At 41.8% G+C, this 21,350-nt stretch overlaps 1 protein-coding gene across 1 annotated transcript in view; it reads right to left on the bottom strand.

Moving 5' to 3' along the window:
* The window catches only part of LOC112266037 (ephrin type-A receptor 7-like), a 216,247-nt gene extending 195,538 nt beyond the window's left edge, over positions 1–20,709 (bottom strand). The window contains exon 1 of the mRNA XM_042295710.1: positions 20,440–20,709. Within this exon, the coding sequence (XP_042151644.1) occupies positions 20,440–20,518 (79 nt within the window). The 5' untranslated portion in view covers positions 20,519–20,709. The remainder of the gene's footprint in view (positions 1–20,439) is intronic.
* Positions 20,710–21,350: the final 641 nt, after the last annotated feature.

The raw sequence follows: 21,350 nt of genomic DNA on the forward strand, positions 1-21,350 counted from the left end.
ATTGTTGGAAATGGGCTAAACTTTGAACATTGAGATATTAAATGAATGATAGGAAATGAAAGAGACTGGGTTCTGTTAGAAGTTAATGGTTCTCAGAAGAAAGAAGGCGGCTTCGGAATGTGTTTTGTTTGATGGAGGAGAGGAAAGTGATGTGTTGATACAGGGGAGACAGATGGACATCTGTGGATTAGGTGAAGGAGGGGTTGAGGTCAGGAGGCGAGGACATATTCTCTTAAGAGAGTAATAAATGTTTGGAATCCTGTTACCCTCTTTATTAGCTTCCTGTAGAGAAATAAAATTTAAGGATTGGAGAGAAAGGGGTGTGTCTTAAGTGGGATGTATATAAACTGTGATGTCCGAAATGTTTCACTGTCTGTTTTCAACTGTACAGAACCTTTGGGAAGAATAAACTTGGTTAAAAAGCTTCTCTAGCGTCAGTGGGTTATTTACTCTGAAAAATGAGAACCTAACAGCATGTAATTGGAAATATACACACAGCGTGTTTCTACAGTAAAGTATAGTATGTTGAGTTAACGACAGACAGGTGAGTCGAGGGCCATGCATGTCACCTACTTTGTAGAATACACAAGACTATCCCACGTTTTGGGATGAATCTCATTTCAGCCAGTGGGAATCACTGCTAGTTCTCTGGTTTAGGGAGTTGTGTGTGTGTGTGTGTGTGTGTGTGTGTGCGCCGTTCAGGAAGACGCCAATGAATCAACTGTGCATAGGAATTAGGCGGAAGTCCCCCTCTTGTTTTTCCTCTCCTCCGCTCTTCTACAATCACGCTGGGTTTGCCAGTGCAAGTGATCAATTATTTTTGTTGGCATCACTGGGTCAACATTGGGCAACACAGCCCTAATACACAGAGTAAAACCAAGCTGAAAGCAAGCCAGCGAGTAAACCAAGCTGAAAGCAAGCCAGCGAGTAAACCAAGCTGAAAGCAAGCCAAACAGTAACCATATAGATGTGAGTCTGCTAGTGAATTGTTTTGGGGAGAGTCATCCAGCTGACTGACATGACTGACTGGAAATAAAGCAGTTCCATCTGAAACAGCCTGATCTACTGCTGCTGCACTGATTGCAATCACTACCAGCTAGTCTCACACACACACACACACACACACACACACACACACACACACACACACACACACACACACAACACACACACACACACACACACACACACACACACACACACACACACACAATTAGCAAATCCATAAACCCACTGCTAGATGTGTGCAAACACAGACCAACAGGCAAAAAAAAAATCTTTCAAAGATTATTGCATTGTGGTGAAGACACTGGGTGTTTCTCAATATGCATACTACCGTGCTCCACACATTCATGCTCCAAGTTCGTTTTCCGAGGACGTTTTCTTGAGTACGTTCTTGAGGACGAGAATGTGGAAAGCATAACATGTTACATTTGAGAAGCACTCGCATGCTGTACTACGTCGACCAACACAGAAGAAACAAGATAACTACAGTTGAAGTCTGAAGTTTACATACACTTAAGTTGGAGTCATTAAAACTCGTTTTTCAACCACTCCACAAATTTCTTGTTAACAAACTTTAGTTTTGGCAAGTCAATCAGGACATCTACTTTGTGCATGACACAAGCAATTTTTCCAACCATTGTTTAAAGACAGATTATTTCACTTATAATTCACTGCAGCACAATTTCAGTGGGTCAGAAGTGTACATACACTAAGTTGACTGTGCCTTTAAACAGCTTGGAAAATTCCAGAAAATGATGTCATGGCTTTAGAAGCTTCTGATAGGCTAATTGACATCTTTGAGTCAATTGGAGGTGTACCTGTGGATGTATTTCAAGGCCTTACCTTCAAACTCAGTGCCTCTTTGCTTGACATCATGGGAAAATCAAAAGAAATCAGCCAAGACCTCAGAAAAAAGTCTGGTTCATCCTTGGGAGCAATTTCCAAACGCCTGAAGGTGCCACGTTCATCTGTACAAACAATAGAATGCAAGTATAAACACCATGGGACCACACAGCAGTCATACCGGTCAGGGAGGAGACGCGTTCTGTCTCCTAGAGATTAATGTACTTTGGTGAGAAAAGTGCAAATCAATCCCAGAACAACAGCAAAGGACCTTGTGAAGATGCTGGAGGAAACAGGTACAAAAGTAAAACGAGTCCTATATCGACAACCTGAAAGGTCACTCAGCAAGGAAGAAGCCACTGCTCCAAAACCACCATTAAAAAAGCCAGACTGCAGTTTGCAACTGCACATGGGGACAAAGATCATACTTTTTGGAGAAATGTCCTCTGGTCTGATGAAACATAAGTAGAACTGTTTGGCCATAATGACCATCGTTATGTATGGAGGAAAAAGGGGGAAGCTTGCAAGCTGAAGAACACCATCTCAACAAAGTCAAGGTATTGGAGTGGCCATCACAAAGCCCTGACCTCAATTCTATAGAAAATGTGTGGGCAGAACTGAAAAAGCATGTGCGAGCAAGGAGGCCTACAAACCTGACTCAGTTACACCAGCTCTGTCAGGAGGAATGGGCCAAAATTCACCCAATTTATTTTGGGAAGCTTGTGGAAGGCTACCTGAAACATTTGACCGAAGTTAAACAATTTAAAAGGCAATGCTACCAAATACTAATTGAGTGTATGTAAACTTCTGACCCACTGGGAATGTGATGAAAGAAATAAAAGCTGAAATAAATATATTTTTCTGACATGTCACATTCTTAAAATAATGTGGTGATACTAACTGACCTAAAACAGGGAATTTTTACTAGGATCAAATGTCAGGAATTGTGAAAAACTGAGTTTAAATGTATTTGGCTAAGGTGTATGTAAACGTACATCTTCAACTGTACATAAAGCAAACAAATTTGCAGTTAGCTTCATGTGAATCGTAATAATTTAGCTAGTCAGCTAGTTTTACATGCAATGTTGATTTACAAGGTAGCAAAACAATTTCAGCCAGCCAGAGATCTACGCACACTACAGTGGATATTTTAGGCAGTTAAACATGACAAAATGAACACCATGTATTTATTAACGCATCAACGTAAAATATTGTCATCATAACATGAGATGTGAGTGGGTAACTTTTGATTCTGAAGTCAGAGTTAATATTCTCCTGCTTCAGTGCAAAACCAGCCAACCGTAGTTTTTTTTAACGTGGTTGCGTAATATTGCGTCAACAATCCTGGGAAAAATTCAGTTGCAGCTTGCGTTGGTGCATCGAAATGTGTACAAACGAAGTAGGCATCTGAAAACTGCCCTGCGTGCTCCGTTTCGCATACTTTGATTTGCACTCCAATGCCAACCGGTCGCTGCTCAAATTTGCGTGCTTGGGGGCACGGTAGCATATTAAGAAACCCCCACTGACTCAGAGGCATCTGTAACATAGTGTCATTGCTTTCTTACCACCCTATGACACACGTCTGGTTCCACACTAGCAGCAATGTAACACACAATGACCTTTGCCTTTCAGCTCAATCATACGGTGTGTGTGGTCCCTGACAAATCACCCACCTCTAATCCCCCCTCCCGCTCTTACCAGTCTCCCCCTTTAATCTCTTCTCTTTATCCCCCTCTCCTCCCTCTCCAGTACTTCTGTTGAACAACTGAATACTAAGGGGCCCATGCTGGCAGGTTACAGTGCCCCTGCCACTCAGCCCATTACAGGCTTCCACCACCTACACTGCTCTCGTCAAGGACCCCACGGCTAAGACCCTTTCATTATGAACAGCCGTCTCCGGGGGGGGGTAGCCACTTCAGAGGAGCCTACTCTGCTCTTTGGCGGGGTGTTGGTGAGATGGGCAGGTTGTAAAAGCGATCGAGCCACAGCCGTGCGATTTATGTATTTATTCATCGCAGAGGAAACCGCGCATTAAAAGGTCGGGCAATTTTCCAAGTCACTGGTCAAACCCACACTGCCAGAGAGGGGAGACGGCCTTCCTATTGTAACGGAGGGAGTGAGCCGTGGCTCAATATGCACCTGTGTGTGTGAGGGAGTGAGTAAGGGGGTGTGTGTGTGTAGACGTGCATGTACTCTCTGAGTGGGTATGCACTGTGTGCGCATGTGTGTGTGAGCAAGTTCCACAGGTCTGAGTTTGAAAGGTCAAATGCCTCTCCAAAAGATTAATGGGGTGTTATGGGCATGGATGGGGGGGGAGATGCTTTATGAGCCCCAGCCAGCTGAATTTCCTACTTGACCAACATTACCAGAAGGGAGGCGGGGAAAGGGGGGCAAGATTGCCCACAAAGACGAGGATGCATTGGTGTGTATGTGTGTGAGTGAATGAACCATTTGTGGGTGTATGCATACAGTACACAGTGCATTTAAATTAAGCCAGTGGTACTTGTCTACATGCCTAATCAGTAAGCACGCTGTTTAACTGAGGAGTTGACAGCGCTGATAAGCGCGACATTACATATTTCCTCTGATTGCACAAATCCTTTGCTTTGTCACTGGATGGGACTCCTGTTATGTTTGCAGCAAGTGGGATCAATCTCTTTACACAAGTGCCTTTCAAAACACAAGAACCTTGTTTTGCACATCAGTATTTCTACTTGCACATCCTCATCTGCACATCTATCACTAGTTTTTTATTTATTTATTTTACCTTTATTTAACCAGGTAGGCAAGTTGAGAACAAGTTCTCATTTACAATTGCGACCTGGCCAAGATAAAGCAAAGCAGTTCGACAGATACAACGACACAGAGTTACACATGGAGTAAAACAAACATACAGTCAATAATACAGTATAAACAAGTCTATATACAATGTGAGCAAATGAGGTGAGAAGGGAGGTAAAGGCAAAAAAGGCCATGGTGGCAAAGTAAATACAATATAGCAAGTAAAACACTGGAATGGTAGTTTTGCAATGGAAGAATGTGCAAAGTAGAAATGTAAATAATGGGGTGCAAAGGAGCAAAATAAATAAATTAAATACAGTTGGGAAAGAGGTAGTTGTTTGGGCTAAATTATAGGTGGGCTATGTACAGGTGCAGTAATCTGTGAGCTGCTCTGACAGTTGGTGATTAAAGCTAGTGAGGGGGATAAGTGTTTCCAGTTTCAGAGATTTTTGTAGTTCGTTCCAGTCATTGGCAGCAGAGAACTGGAAGGAGAGGCGGCCAAAGAAAGAATTGGTTTTGGGGGTGACTAGAGAGATATACCTGCTGGAGCGTGTGCTACAGGTGGGAGATGCTATGGTGACCAGCGAGCTGAGATAAGGGGGGACTTTACCTAGCAGGGTCTTGTAGATGACATGGAGCCAGTGGGTTTGGCGACGAGTATGAAGCGAGGGCCAGCCAACGAGAGCGTACAGGTCGCAATGGTGGGTAGTATATGGGGCTTTGGTGACAAAACGGATTGCACTGTGATAACAAATTGGATGCAGTCTGAGTAGGGTATTGGAGGCTATTTTGTAATTGACATCGCCAAAGTCAAGGATTGGTAGGATGGTCAGTTTTCCAAGGGTATGTTTGGCAGCATGAGTGAAGGATGCTGTGTTGCGAAATAGGAAGCCAATTCTAGATTTAACATTGGATTGGAGATGTTTGATATGGGTCTGGAAGGAGAGTTTACAGTCTAACCAGACACCTAAGTATTTGTAGTTGTCCACGTATTCTAAGTCAGAGCCGTCCAGAGTAGTGATGTTGGACAGGCAGCGATTGGTTGAAGAGCATGCATTTAGTTTTACTTGTATTTAAGAGCAATTGGAGGCCACGGAAGGAGAGTTATGGCATTGAAGCTTGCCTGGAGGGTTGTTAACACAGTGTCTAAAGAAGGGCCGGAAGTATACAGAATGGTGTCGTCTGCGTAGAGGTGGATCAGAGACTCACCAGCAGCAAGAGCGACATCATTGATGTATACAGAGAAGAGAGTCGGTCCAAGAATTGAACCCTGTGGCACCCCCATAGAGACTGCCAGAGGTCCGGACAGCAGACCCTCCGATTTGACACACTGAACTCTATCAGAGAAGTAGTTGGTGAACCAGGCGAGGCAATCATTTGAGAAACCAAGGCTGTCGAGTCTGCCGATGAGGATGTGGTGATTGACAGAGTCGAAAGCCTTGGCCAGATCAATGAATACGGCTGCACAGTAATGTTTCTTATCGATGGCGGTTAATATATCGTTTAGGACCTTGAGCGTGGCTGAGGTGCACCCATGACCAGCTCTGAAGCCAGATTGCATAGCAGAGAAGGTATGGTGAGATTCGAAATGGTCGGTAATCTGTTTCTTGACTTGGCTTTCGAAGACCTTAGAAAAGGCATGGTAGGATAGATATAGGTCTGTAGCAGTTTGGGTCAAGAGTGTCCCCCCCTTTGAAGAGGGGGATGACCGCAGCTGCTTTCCAATCTTTGGGAATCTCAGACGACACGACTAGTGTTAATTGCACAACTGTAATTACTTCGCCACTATGACCCATTTATTGCATTACCTCCTTACTTAATTTGCACACACTGTACACAGATTTTTCTATTGTATTTTGGACTGTATGTTTGTTTATCCCATGTGTAACTCTGTTGTTGTTTTTGTCGCAATGCTTTGCTTTATCTTGGCCAGGTCGCCATTGGAAATGAGAACTTGTTCTCGACTGGCCTACCTGGTTGACTAAATAAATAAAAAATATAAAAATGGTGTCCATTCAACTCCGGGGGGATTCCAATCAAACATGTATTAGTTGCTTTAAAGTCCAGCCCACCTGCTTGAAAAATGCAGTCCCTCATATGTAAAGTGTGTGAACTCCTATTGCAAACAGTGATATCATGCATTCCAGAGGCGTCTGCTATGACACATTGTACACATCATATTTGCAGCACAGATGTTGAGGAGGAGGAACATGATGGCATGAATATGATGATGCAGGGATTTGAGTGAGATTGGAAACATTACAGAAGTAGCCCTGCACACAGAGAGCAGCCTACAGGCCTCGCGAAGTGACAAATTAAAATGTTAGAAGACGCCATTATTGTACAGTAGGTGTGAAGTCAAAAGCCCCACAGTCTAAACCCCCTAACATGTGCCGTTCGGACGATGCAGCAGCATAGGACTAGCTGGAGGACATAAAAAGACATTAGGAGCAAGAGTTGAACAGTTTCCAGATGTCCATACCTTCTTACCGTGACTGTGCCATCCCGGGATATACGGAATTACCGGCAGTGCACAAGGGGCATTATTTTCCCCTAACAAAACAAAAAAAAAGCCAAAAGAACATCACCAGAATGCTAACAAGTACTAAGGAATCCTCACAGCGGATGCTAGGTAAATGCTAACAAGTACTAAGGAATCCTCACAGCGGATGCTAGGTAAATGCTAATGAGCGCATGTGAAGACCGACTAAAGACAGACAACCCAGCTCATAAAGTTACACAATCCTCACAAAAAACACAGTTTGCAGCACAGACAATTATTAGAAAGCAGGGATCTTAATCCAGGAGGGGATTGTCTGTTACCAATAAGTTTCATCTTGCAAGCTAACATTAGCTACTTAGCAAGTTAGCAAAACCCAGCTGGATAGAATTTATTTGGCACATCTTATAGCCAGCAGCATACCAGCCTGCATCCCAATGCTGGCTTGCCACTGAAGCTAAGCAGGGTTGGTCCTGGATGGTCCCTGGATGGGAGACCTGATGCTGCTGGAAGTGGTGTTGGAGGGCCAGTAGGAGGCACTCTTTCCTCTACTAAAAATAAACTGCACAGGGACATTGTACAAACTTGTACCGGTAAGCTTCATAATAAAATATAATGTTGAATGTAATCTGCTTCATCTAGTGCACAAGTTGACTATAGGCATTTCTTTAAGAAGTACTAGTATTCAAATGTATAGTGATGGTATTGGAAAATCATACTGATGGTATTTCAAAATACGGTATTCAGGCTGACGAGCAGCCCTCACAGCCATTCCTGGCAAGGCGAGCACTGACAGCATAGAGGGGAGGCTCATGGGAGGGGAACAGACATTAGCAGGGGTGGACATGACATTCTGTTTCACATCTCGTGTGTCTTTAGTGTCCTGTCCAACATAGAATCCCTGGATAGATGGGCACATGGCACAGACCTCATGTCATGTTCTACAAGCCGCTAAAGAAATCAAACCTTCTGGTTTACATGACCATTGGATGGCTCAAGAGTGGTAGGCAGATACAGTAATTCCATGTTAGGATACAAAAAAAAAAAAAAAAAGTCAAAAGTACACTGTATACCCTCCCAAACCAACACGTGGATATTCTGATCATTTGCTGTGTAATGAAGACACCGACGAGGAGTATTACCTGACCTGCCGTTACCCTGACCTGTGATACCGCAGCTAATGCTGCAGGCTAGATTCAGGCTGATAGTCTCTAAGCCAACAGCTGTGAGAAGAGGACCAGCACACGTACCCTTTGGTAATAGGAGACGGCACATTCAGTCACAAGCAGATACTATATAGCCAGGGTACCAGTCTCTTCAGCTAACCCACTCCCTGTACTCCATGTCATGGATCATCTTCAAATATGAACATTCTATCATTAATGAGCTGGAGGAGTACAGTCTCTTTGGCAATGACAAGGAGTGGAATGTTAGCTAAAGAGACCGGTACTCAGACCAGGTACTATAGGCCATATAGTATTGCTACTCATCGTGTATGCCAAAAGCATAAACGTTTTGTACTTCCAAGGCCGGTTTCTAAGCATCAGAGTTGTCAGTCCATTTCCCACTTGGACTACATAATATACTGTATTGAATATGTTGAGGAACTAAGTCCCTTTGGCTGATATGGTCTGCCAGACAACCATTCTATTATTATCATCATCACTGTACAGTATATACAGAGGAGAAAATGCATTCTTAAAGGCAACATTGTAAAACAAAGGCAAAGATAACAGCAGTCCCCCTTAAGGCAAATGTTTTCTATATTAATGAGGCCTTTCATACTCAACCTTTAAGGAACCTTTACAAAACAACATGTCTTGTAAGGGAATGGTTATGGTCTGGAGTGTGTGTTTAATGTATGTGCGTGTGTGTTCATGTGAGGTGTTTTAATGTCTGTGTGTGTTTTAACATGTGTAACGTGTATGAGTGTTTTGCACGTGGAGGGGTACACCTATCGGGTGTTAAATTATCATTTATTTTTTTAACTTCTCCCCAATCCCTGCTACTGTATTGATGCGCTCCCCAGAGTCCCACTCTCCATGTTCCTCTCCACTTTGAGTTTGCCAGCTTTATGAATATTGACTGAGGTGGGGTGTGAGCTAGCATGTACAGTATTAACCTTGGCTTTTGCTCGTGTTAACAGCTTTGGTGGTGAAGGATGGAAACCTATAGAGCAGACTGGAGGATAATGTCGAGGCTTCTCATACTCTGCCATATATATATATATATATTACCCATGCATGCAGATGCTAAAAATTACACAGATACATAAACACACACACGTGCATAAAGACACACACTATTCTTCCTAAATCAGAATCTGCCATTCAAATCAAATTGTATTTATCACATGCGCCGAATACAACAGGTGTTTCACCTTAGTGAAATGCTTACTTAACCAACAATGTAGTTAAGAAAATACTTTTTTTTAAAGTAAGAGATAAGAATAACAAATAATTAAAGAGCAGCAGTAAATAACAATAGCGGGGCTATATACAGGGGGTACCAGTACAGAGTCAATGTGCGGGGGCACCGGTGTCGAGGTAATATATACATGTAGGTAGAGTTAAAGCGACTATGCATAGACAATAACAGAGTGTAGCAGCAGCGTAGAACAGGGGGTGGGGCAATGCAAATAGTCTGGTTAGCCATTTGATTAGCTGTTCAGGAGTCTTATAGATTGGGGGTAGAAGCTGTTCAGACCTAGACTTGGTGCTCCGGTACCGCTTGCCGTACGGTAGCACAGAGAAGTTTATGACTACGGTGGCTAGAGTCTGACAATTTTTAGGGCATTCCTCCGACACCACCTGGTATAGAGGTCCTGGATGGCAGGAAGTTTGGCCCCGGTGATTTACTGGGCCGTATGCACTAGAGGTCGACCGATTAGGACTTTTCAACACCGATACCGATTATTGGAGGACCAAAAAAGCCGATACCGATTCAAAATATATATATATATCACAATTACAACAATACTGAATGAACAATGAAAACTTATTTGAACTTAATATAATACAGCAATAAAATCAATTTAGTCTCAAATAAATAATGAAACATGTTCAATTTGGTTTAAATAATTCAAATACAAAGTATTGGAGAAGAAAGTAAAAGTGCAATATGTGCCATGTAAAAAAGCTAACGTTTAAGTTCCTTACTCAGAACATGGGAACATATGAAAGCTGGTGGTTCCTTTTAACATGAGTCTTCAATATTCCCAGGTAAGAAGTTTTAGGTTGTAGTTATTATAGGACTCTCTCTATTCCATATACCTTTGACTATTGGATGTCCTAATACGTACTTTAGTATTGCCAGCCTAATCTCGGGAGTTGATAGGCTTGGTCATAAACAGCACAATGCTTGAAGCATTGCAAAGAGCTGCTGGCAAACGCAGTAAAGTGCTGTTTGAATGAATGCTTACGAGCCTGCTGCTGCCTACCACCGCTCAGTCACACTGCTCTCTCAAATCATAGACTTAATTATAACATAATAACACACGGAAATACGAGCCTTAGGTTGTTAATGTGGTCATAACCCGTAACTAGCATTTAGAAAACAAAACATTTATTCTTTAAGTGAAATACAGAATATTTGATCTAACGGGTGGCGTCCATAAGTCTAAATATTCCTGTTACATTGTACATTGCACCTTCAATATTATGTCATAATAACGTAAAATTCTGGCAAATTAGTTCGCAACGAGCCAGGCGGCCCAAACTGTTGCATATACCCTGACTCTGCGTGCAATGAACGCACAAGAAGTGACACAATTTCACCTGGTTAATATTACCTGCTAACATGAATTTCTTTTAACTAAATATGCAGGTTTTAAAAAATATACTTCTGTGTATTGATTTTAAGAAAGGCATTGATGTTTATGGTTAGGTACATTCGTGCAACAATTGTGCTTTTTTCGCAAATGCGCTTTTGTTAAATCATCCCTCGTTTGGCGAAGTTGGCTGTCTTTGTTAGGAAGATATGGTCTTCACACAGTTCACAACGAGCCCGGTGGCCCAAACTGCTGCATATACCCTGACTCTGTTGTGCAGAACGCAAGAGAAGTGACACAATTTCCCTAGTTAAAAGAAATTCATATTAGCAGGCAATATTAACTAAATATGCAGGTTTAAATATATATACTTGTGTATTGATTTTAAGAAAGGTGTTTTTGTTTATGGTTAGGTACACATTGGTGCAACAACTTCTTTTTTTCACAAATGCGCTTGTTAAATCCCCCGTTTGGCGAAGTAGGCTGTGATTCAATGGTAAATGAACAGGCACGGCATCGATTATATGCAACGCAGGACAAGCTAGATAAACTAGTAATATCATCAACCATGTGTAGTTAACTAGTGATTATGTTAAGATTGATTGTTTTTTATAAGATAAGTTTAATGCTAGCTAGCACCTTACCTTGGCTCCTTGCTGCACTCGCATAACAGGTAGTCAGCCTGCCACGCAGTCTCCTCGTGGAGTGCAATGTAATCGGCCATGATCGGTGTCCAAAAAAGCAGATAACCGGTTGTTATGAAAACTTGAAAATCGGCCCTAATAAAAATCAGCCATTCCGATTAATCGGTCGACCTCTAGTACTCACTACACTCTGTAGTGTCTTGCGCTCCATCCATCCCAAATATCCCCATTCCTCACTAGCACCAGTATAAAGTCCCCTAATCATTCCTCACTATTCAATAAGGCTAAAGAATCAGCTAAAAAGAAGACATCCATCTTACCGATAACATCTACATCTTACCTATAACATCTACATCGGCACAAACACGCACGCACAGAGCGTTACTGCAGATACAGCAGAATAGCGTCCGTCCTTACAGGGGAACAAAGGAAAATCAGGTGACCCTCTAGGAAGCTTTAAAGACACACATAAAATCAATCAAACCATCAAAGTCAACGTTAGCATTTGGTAAGTAAGCAAATGCTTTAGAGTACAGAGTCATTTTGGGGATTGTTGGACTGTAATTAGGCTACATATCCTTTGTTGGAGAGCTATGCACCAAAGGAAAGGTGACTGGTTAGGACGCTCCCTTTTTCACTCCTCCCTCATCCCAGTCTCCCTCACCTCCCCTTCTGTTTCTTCCGCTCACCATGTACCTGGCACTTTCCTCTCCTCCCTCGGTCTCTGCCATCAAAATGACATCGCCCAAAAAGCCCAGGGGGACAATGTCACGGACACGGCTTCCAACTTCACAAATCACTTTGACCTTTCGCACACAGCAAGGTCACCACTATCAGCTCCAGAACCCCTCTGCCTCAGCCAAGAGAGAAGAACCAGGGATCTGAGCCCACGGGTTGGCACTCACAAAAGTGGTTTGCATCAATCATAAGGGAAGTGACTACATCAGGTCATCTGCTTTCAAAGCATGTATCACAACTCATTTCAGAGAGTTCAGGATAGCACAATGAAGCATAGAATCAAAATGAGTTGACTGTTTTTCATGGGGCGACTGCTTTCAGTTGGTTTAAGCCCCACCTGCAGGTAAATAAAGTCAGGTTGATGGTCATTGTCATGAGTCTTAATTTGCTACATTGTAAAATTGCATACATTTTCTTAGTAGTTTTTTGGTCTTAATTTAAGGTTAGGGTTAGGCAATAGGGTTAAGTTTAGGTTTAAAATCTTATTTTATGACTTAGTGGCTATGCCAGCTAGTGAACACGCTGCAGAGCTGCATCAAGAACAAGATTCCTGACAATATCTATCAATTTAATCCATTTTTTCTATCAATTTAATTATTTCTTCACAACCATCGATTTCAGAAATTAGAGATGTAGAATAAAACACAACTGTTTTTTTCACCATGGGTAGAGGAATCTAAAAAACTAACCCCCTTCTTGAGGATTGGCCATTAGCCTATAACACACAGTGCTACAAAGAATTGCCGGCACAAACATAATGAACCCAGAGGCTACGCTTCAGTTTAGCCCATGCTGAATCCCTCCTTCTTCCAGCTGCACAATGGGTGGATACGGAGGGGAGGAGGGGAGAGAGGGAAGTAAATGAGATCCCGATGAGATGCCAAGGTGTGTTAGCATTGAGGCGAAGGGAATGAGAGAGCGGCTGCGAGAGCTAGATTGACTGTGCAAGGAGGGGAAGACACCCCACACTGCCTACAGGGCAACAGCAGTATTAGCGCTCCTTAATCCAGCCTGAGATGTGAGACGCATGGTAATGTGGGGGGAGGGGGGGGGTGTCACATATACAGGCCACACATATACAGGCCTTGCTCACACACACACATATACAGGCCTTGCTCACACACACACATATATACAGGCCTTGCTCACACACACACATATATACAGGCCTTGGTGCACGCAGAAATCTGAGAGACAACAAGAAATGCAAATAGACAGAGACCTAGTGAGACAAACACAGAAACAAGGACAGACCGAGACCAGAAAGACTTTCACTACCAGGCATACCTACAGTACCAGTCAAAAGTTTGGACACAGCTACTCATTCAAGGGTTTTTCTTTATTTTAACTATTTTCTAAATTGTATAATAATAGTGAAGACATCAAAACTATGAAATAACATTGATGTCTTCACTATTATTCTACAATGTAGAAAATAGTAAAAAGAAAAACCCTGGAATGAGTAGGTGTGTCCCAACTTTTGACTGGTACTGTATGAAGACACATTATGAAGATCCATGAAAAGGCACTCAGAACCAGGAATACACACGGACATACACAGTATCCTCTGTGAGAAGCTGTGTGTGACAGCCCACACAATGGCTGCATTTATGCAATTCTGATCTTTTGCCCAATGATTGACCAATAAGATCAGATAATTGGGCAAAGGATCGGAATTGTGCTGCCTGTGCAAGTGGCTTATCTTTCAGTTACCCTTTAGGTTAATAAAAAACACAAGTGCGTATGGTTCAATTCATTCTCATTGGACAGGTACGTGTATGAAAGTGGTGAATTAAAAGTCCATTGGGAAAGTATTCAGACCCTTTGACTTTTTACAGCCTTATTCTAAAATTGATTCCATTGTTTTTTTCCCCCTCAATCTACACATAATACGCCCCCAAAGATCTCTCTGTACTTTGCTCTGTTCATCTTTCCCCCGATCCTAACTAATCTCCCAGTCCCTGCCGCTGAAAAACATCCCCACAGCATGATGCTGCCACCACCATGCTTCACAGTGCCAGGCTCTGTCAGAGTGACCATTGGGTTCTTGGTCACCTCCCTGACCAAGGCCCTTCTCCCCCGGTTGCTCAGTTTGGCCGGACGGCCAGCTCTAGGAAGAGTCTTGGTGGTTCCAAACTTCTTCCATTTTAAATTGATGGAGGCCACTGTGTTCTTGGGGACCTTCTATACTGCAGATATTTTTTTGGTACCCTTCCCCAGATCTGTGCCTCAACACAATCCTGTCTTGGAGCTCGTTGTCTTGGACAATTCCACCGACCTCATAGCTTGGTTTTTTCTCTGACATGCACTGTCAACTATGGGACCTTATATAGACGGGTGTATGCCTTTCCAAATCATGCCCAATCAATTGAGTTTAACACAGGTGGACTCCAATCAAGTTGTAGGAAAATCTCAAGGACGATCAATGGAAACAGGATGCACCGGAGCTCAATTTCGAGTCTCATACCAAAGGGTCTGAATACTTAAGTTATTTATATGTTGTTGTTTTTTAATTTTTTATTAGCAAACATTTCTAAAAACCTGTTTTCGCTTTGTCATTATGGGGTATTGTGTGTAGATTGAGGGAAAAAATGTATGCAATCCATTTTAGAATAAGGCTGTAACATAACAAAACGTGGAAAAAGGTCAAGGGGTCTGAATACCTTCCGAATGCACTGCATCTCTAATAATACAGATAGGATGGAGAGAGGGATTTGAACAACAGACAGAGGCAAATCCCCCTACTGTTGCGAGCCCCAATGACATGGCTGCCAACCCCAGCCTTCAGAAACACATTGCTTTCACAGCAATTAATCGTTGTCACAACATCAATTAGAACAGAGCGTCCAATCCGACTGGCCAGCATTCCAGGGAAACGACTCAAGCTGGCAACACCGAGCTGTGGGTGTAAAAGTGCTCTATAGTATTATAGGGAAGGGAATATCAACGAGGGGTTATGCGTTCTATGGAAAATAATGAACGACGTAGATGTTCCACGATGTGCCAGCGGAGTGGAACTGACCTTCCACAGAGTTGCGTTATTTTCCACAGAAGGAATAGAGCCCTGAGTTGATTATCCCTTTTATACCATTTGCAGGAAGAAATGTGTTCTTTCAACATCCACTGAAGAAGCTATACATTTACTAGATAGCTACAGTAGTTGCCTTGGTAACCACACAGGCTTGCTAGTTTAGCTAGTCAAACCGCCAATCCTAACTTGACGCTATGAAAATTATTCCAAAAAATGTATTCATTCATTTAAAAAAATGGTATTAATTCAATTCATTGTTTATTCAACAATGCCAATAACTTTTCAATTCAACTTTTGCTTTCTAAAGGAGATCAAACATTGCCATTCAATTCCACCGAGCGTTATAGCAAAATATTCCACGCTCTAGAATGACCTTCAAGCCAATCATAAACGAGTATTCAACAATGCCATGGTATAATACTCTATACCTAAACACTATGTCTGTGTGGATAATGTATAATGTACTGCTATGTCTGTGTGGATAAGTATGCATGCAATTCTGTGTTCATGTGGGTGTACAGTAAGAAAGCTTGTATGTGTGTGTGCGTGCATGTTGTCGGCATGCCATGTTATATGGGTGTGTGCAGCGTGTGTATGAGAGGATGTGTGTGTGTGTGTAAGTAATAATGATGTGCATCTGTGTTTAAGCGAGATTGCTGTGTTTAAGTGAGATTGTGTGTGTGTCTGTGTGTAAGTAACAAAGCTATGTGTGCATATGAGCCGAATGTGTGTGTGTGTGTGTGTGCTCGTTTGCATGTTTGTGTTTGTACATGCAATGTGTGTTTGCACAGCTTGGCTCAGCTGTGCTTAGACACTGCTGGAACTAACCCTCGCCTGGGGAAAGCATGTGATTATGTGCTCTTCCTTCTCTGAATCCAAGCACTGATTAGGACGCTTTACTGGCCTCACCTGAGCCTAACAGTGACACGCAGCCCCAGCCCTTCCTGCATCAGAGCCACGCTCAATACCTCACAACCAGAGAGAGATAGCCCACTGGCCAGACAACTTTACAGGGCAGAAAGAGAGGGTAGAGAGGGGGCATCAACAAGCCAACTTTCACATTCTGCCCTCGGTTTTGAAGTATGAGCGATTGTGGGAATGAGACAAAGGAAACCATTTGCTCTATGCAAGTGTCAGCCAGAATAGATTCCGACCCAATGTTTGTTTACAACTGCACTGGGATCAGACAGGCTTCCTGTTTAGATAAAGATACTGCGGAGCTGGTGTAGGATATGGCTCGGAAAACCTACCTTAATCCAGGGATGAGAAATGCGTTGTACTCCGAAATGTCCCATTATCCCAACTGTTACACTGGGAAGATTGAACAACTGCTAAAAAACTGGCAGGCGTTCAAAGTTCTCAGTGTAATAGTTGGAATAATGGTACAATTTGAGTACAACACATTTCACGTCCCTGGATTGAGGTACGTTTTCCAAGCCATACTTGCACCGGGCTCCACAGTGTAAAATAAAATTGATAAATTACGAGCCTAGTTGGTTTAGCCACAGAAACAGACAGGAACCTTCTTGCTAGCCAATATTGGCTAAGATAATGGATGGGCTGGACATGCCGAGAGAGGAGCTCGGATTGGTCTATCATGTAGCATGCTTCTGTGGCTTTTTAAAAAGCTATAACGTTAGCCATGGAGAACTGCAAAAGTGGTGATACTGCTCTCAACAACATTGCTGCCCTGAATTTAACAGGCGCTATCGACAAAGATCAGTGGGGAAAAGTTGTGACGAACTACTTTCTGCACACGGTCAGTGTGAACTGGAGTGACTTGACAACGGGCCAAACAAGCTGCAGCTACAAACAAAACGGAAACGACACAGGACGTCTTAGTTAAAGGGTTCCAGGCTGCCGTGAAGCGTTCATCCGTTTATATGGGCAAGAGTCTAGCTTCATTTTCACATATTATACTTTCTAATTTTGTGAGAAAGTTTAAGTTACAGTGTACTGATAGCTAGCTAGCGAACGTTAGCTTGGTGGCTGGCTGGCTAACGTTATGTGTATGATCTGTGTAGTAATATTACTTGTTTCTCAGAAAGCCATTTTCGTTGATAGGTATAGCCTAATGTTAGCTATCATTGAACCTAGTTGGTTATCTTAATTAAAGCTACCTGCAGATTTATAATACAGCATTTCATGCATGGTGGCTAGCTATGACAATCCATTTGTACTGTATGGGTTGGGATTATGGTTCATTGTTTAGCTAGCTAACTTGATGGGTCATGTAACGCTTGTTACATGACCCATCAAGTTAGCCTGGTGTGTCTGGGGGTGATTACGGCCATCTATTGTATTTCATGAACATGTGTACGTCTACACATTAGTGACCCATCCACTTAGCTAGATGTGGCTGGGGGTTATAGCATTTCTTTCACATGACCAATCAATTTAGACAAGTGTGTTTGGGTTAGCATCATCAAATAATTATGAAATATTTATCTGGACACTTCCTATTTTTGATATTGCTACTATGCAAATAACCCTTTCACTGTACCGTTTACACCTTCTGTATCCTGTGAAAAATACACTTAGATTTGATTTGATATAGTGTGCGTTTACCAGAGACGGTAATGTGAGGAACATGACCTCCACCAAAGTCAGATTAGGATATAGGCCAAGGACTAGATAGTGTATTTTTACCTGGAGTTTTCCTTATTGTAGGCTACTACTTTCACCACTTTAGTATTGAAATCTTTGGTTGTTTACTACACTACCTTACTCACTATGTGAATCCTTAATGAAATGGGTGGGGCTAAGGCTTAAGAGGGTGTGAACGATGTTAAATAGGTGTAGACAAAGAAGAGCTCTTCACAGTAGATGCACCAAAACATTCAAGGTCCATTTTCTCAAAAGTCAGTTTACAAGTTGATCAAATTTCAAAGCAGAATTACTTTTCCATTGTTCCTCAACTGCAGTGTATGATATACCATTGTGTAGCTCTGAGTCTACTTTTATCCAATGTAAAAAAAAACAAGACAGAATCAAGGGGGTCAGTCACATGTGAAAACATTTGGTTTCTATGATCTGTGGTTTAAAAGATAAGGGCCTAAAAAAAATGCTTATCTGATTTCCAGATACTGCAATGAGATTCTAGCCAGAGGGAGGGTATTTTCTTGTTCCCCATGTAACGGATGTGAAACGGCTAGTTTAGTTAGCGGTGGTACACGCTATATAGTGTTTCAATCGGTGACGTCACTTGCTCTGAGACCTTGAAGTACTAGTTCCCCTTGCTCTGCAAGGGCTTTTTATGTTTTAACATTTTATGTCATTGGTTTCAACTTTTGAACTTTATATTTATTTTCTACAAATCATAGAAATACAATGTTTTCACATATGAAGACGCATTGTGCAGGAGATAATGAAAATGAGGTTGAAAAGCAGTGGAATTGCCCTTTAATCCAAACAGGAAGCCTGTCTAACCTAGCCTTTTATAATCTGAGAGTGGATGATTTATACTCTCGTTTTAAACATGCAGGCTCAGCATTCCCTAACAGTCCCAGAAGTTAGAATTTTGAATAAATTTAATTTCAACTTACTTTACCCGTCTACTGATTTTGTCCTTATGATGGAGGTAGTCTGAGACATAATATCCACAGGTAAGTGTTAATAAGCCAACTTTCAGTAAACTGGTAATTTTTTCAGTTTGTGTTTCCCATTTTGTATTGTCAATATTGATGCAATTCGCATGTGACAAACACAATATGTAAACAATGGCCAAGCTTAATTAATGAAAAAATATATATATATTTTTTTTAAATCATTCATCGCCAGCACCACCCCATTCCATTGACATCCTACACATAATTGGTTAAAAGAAAAACATGATGCACACCGATGTCAATGGAAACATTTATCGTCTCTTTTTTTATACAAAGCATACAAACGTGCCATTTTCACATATGTTGACGTTGGGGTGGGTGCTAGAGTTGATGAATATGAAGATTTTAAAAAATGTCCTTTAACCGAACCACAGACGGAAAGGTAGACAATGTTCGGTTACAATGCTGTTTACACATTTTGCCTAATTTGCTATGACTCAGGAAATTGAAAAAACAAGTAACCTAACCTACCGGCCGTAAAAAGTCAAACAATACTTTCGTGTGGCTATTATATCTCCACCTCCTACTGTCAAAAGTGCCAATAGCACAGACAGCCGGTAAAGTAAGCATAAATATGATTTTATTCAACATTCTGGTTTGAAGAGACAGTTGCGTCCTTTTTAGGGCAACTTCTTACAGACAGAATATCCATGGGTAACAATATGATGATTAGGGAAGTCCGATCCCAGTGCAGATGTAAGCAAGCTTAGAGTCAGAATCTATTCTGGCTATGCAAGTGTCTGAGGGCAACAATGTTTCCTATTCAGTCTGGTTAACGAAGTAAATGCTGGGACGTAGCCTAGTGCTGGAATACATTTTTCGTTGACAGTAGCCTAACCCTTTCTGACATTTAAGCAACGCTTTTTGTTGCGTTTCAGACTTTTTGACAAACAGTGGGCAATTTGTAATGTGCTCATTCATACAAACTAGAAAAATCATTACAACGTTGCTGCAAGACTACAACTGTCCAGGTTTAACGGTTTCCGTTCAATGTCAAAGTGATAAAGGGACGCATTTTGTAACAATACGATTGTAGGACTAGGCTATACATTCGCAACAAGATACGTTTGTGTGAATCCTTGTCGAAGTCGGTAAACTTAACACCTCGCTTTTACTTTTTACTTACATATCACGCCATTTTTTAAAATATTTTGTCCACATGTTCAACTGTCACTTAGCTACTGAAAAGAGACGCGTAAAGCTGCCAGCTGTGTGAAACACCGAAGGCGGCTTTAACACCAAATTGATTTGGAGCGGTTTTTTTCCGAACTCTGGCGCTTTTTCCCCCTTTTAAAATGTTGGAGAAAAAAAGCTACGGAAATTATTTACTTAATATAGACCCATTTGTACAAATATACGTTTTGTCGACATCTCTGAACTTCCGCATCACCGTGCGTGCACCTGCAACCAGACTGGCGATTCGGCTTGGCTGGAGTGTTGGACGTTCATTCATCCACCTGCTACGAGCAGTCCGGGGTAAAAACACACACAAAAAAACGTATAAAGTAGCTTCCACATACCTTCTTCAGTGTGACAGCCCTTGTTTCCATTCAGCAATAATATCCAAAGTACCGACATTTGCGTTTTAAAAAGCTCCATGTTTGAATGTCCAGCCTCGCGAAGCTCTTGTCATCTCTCTCCGGGCTTGCGCGTAACACACACACACAGCAGAGCGAAGCTAGAGCCGTCCGGGCTAGTGCGAGCTTCACTCACTACGCGATTTATTCGCTATCTCGGGGGAGGGTGTTGTGCATCAGATTGACATCATGCAAGTGCAATGATGGAAGATTTCGAAACGAGGGTACAGGAAGGTCGCCTATCAAAGCGCTCGGGAAATGAATCGCAACGCCAGGTGTTTTCGCTATTCGAATCATCACCGCTTTGTGATTACAAAAAATATATATATATTATATATCACCTCGCCGTTAATCGAACTAAAGTAACGGCAGCATTGACTTGGTGGGTGGAAGCCTTCGCTTTCCATGTCTGATAGGTGTATTTAAGAATATTTATTCAAGAATATCTTTATTTTAATGATTGGATTATGTGCATTTAGATTAAATGAAGATTAATTATGTCTAGAGAATGGAGGGAAGGAAGCGATGTTAATGCGACATGAAATGTCTAGAAATGTTGACTAATTGAATTAATGAATCAATTGAATCATTGTTCAACACTATTAGCTGATATTGCTCATTTTTAATTGTCCAATTCTGAAAAATCAAATGACAGTATTTAGGACAGTCCTTTATTATTCACTAATATGTCGAGATACTGTATTATAGTAGCCTATAGGCTGCATTAACAAATAGGCTAACATTCTGATTAATTGCACCATAAGCCTACACTGCTGTTTACTGCATCCTATATATATATATATATATATATGTGTATATATATATATATATATATATGTACTGTAATTTTGGAG

Source organism: Oncorhynchus tshawytscha, linkage group LG13, assembly GCF_018296145.1.
Source record: "Oncorhynchus tshawytscha isolate Ot180627B linkage group LG13, Otsh_v2.0, whole genome shotgun sequence".
Classification (NCBI taxonomy): domain Eukaryota; kingdom Metazoa; phylum Chordata; class Actinopteri; order Salmoniformes; family Salmonidae; genus Oncorhynchus; species Oncorhynchus tshawytscha.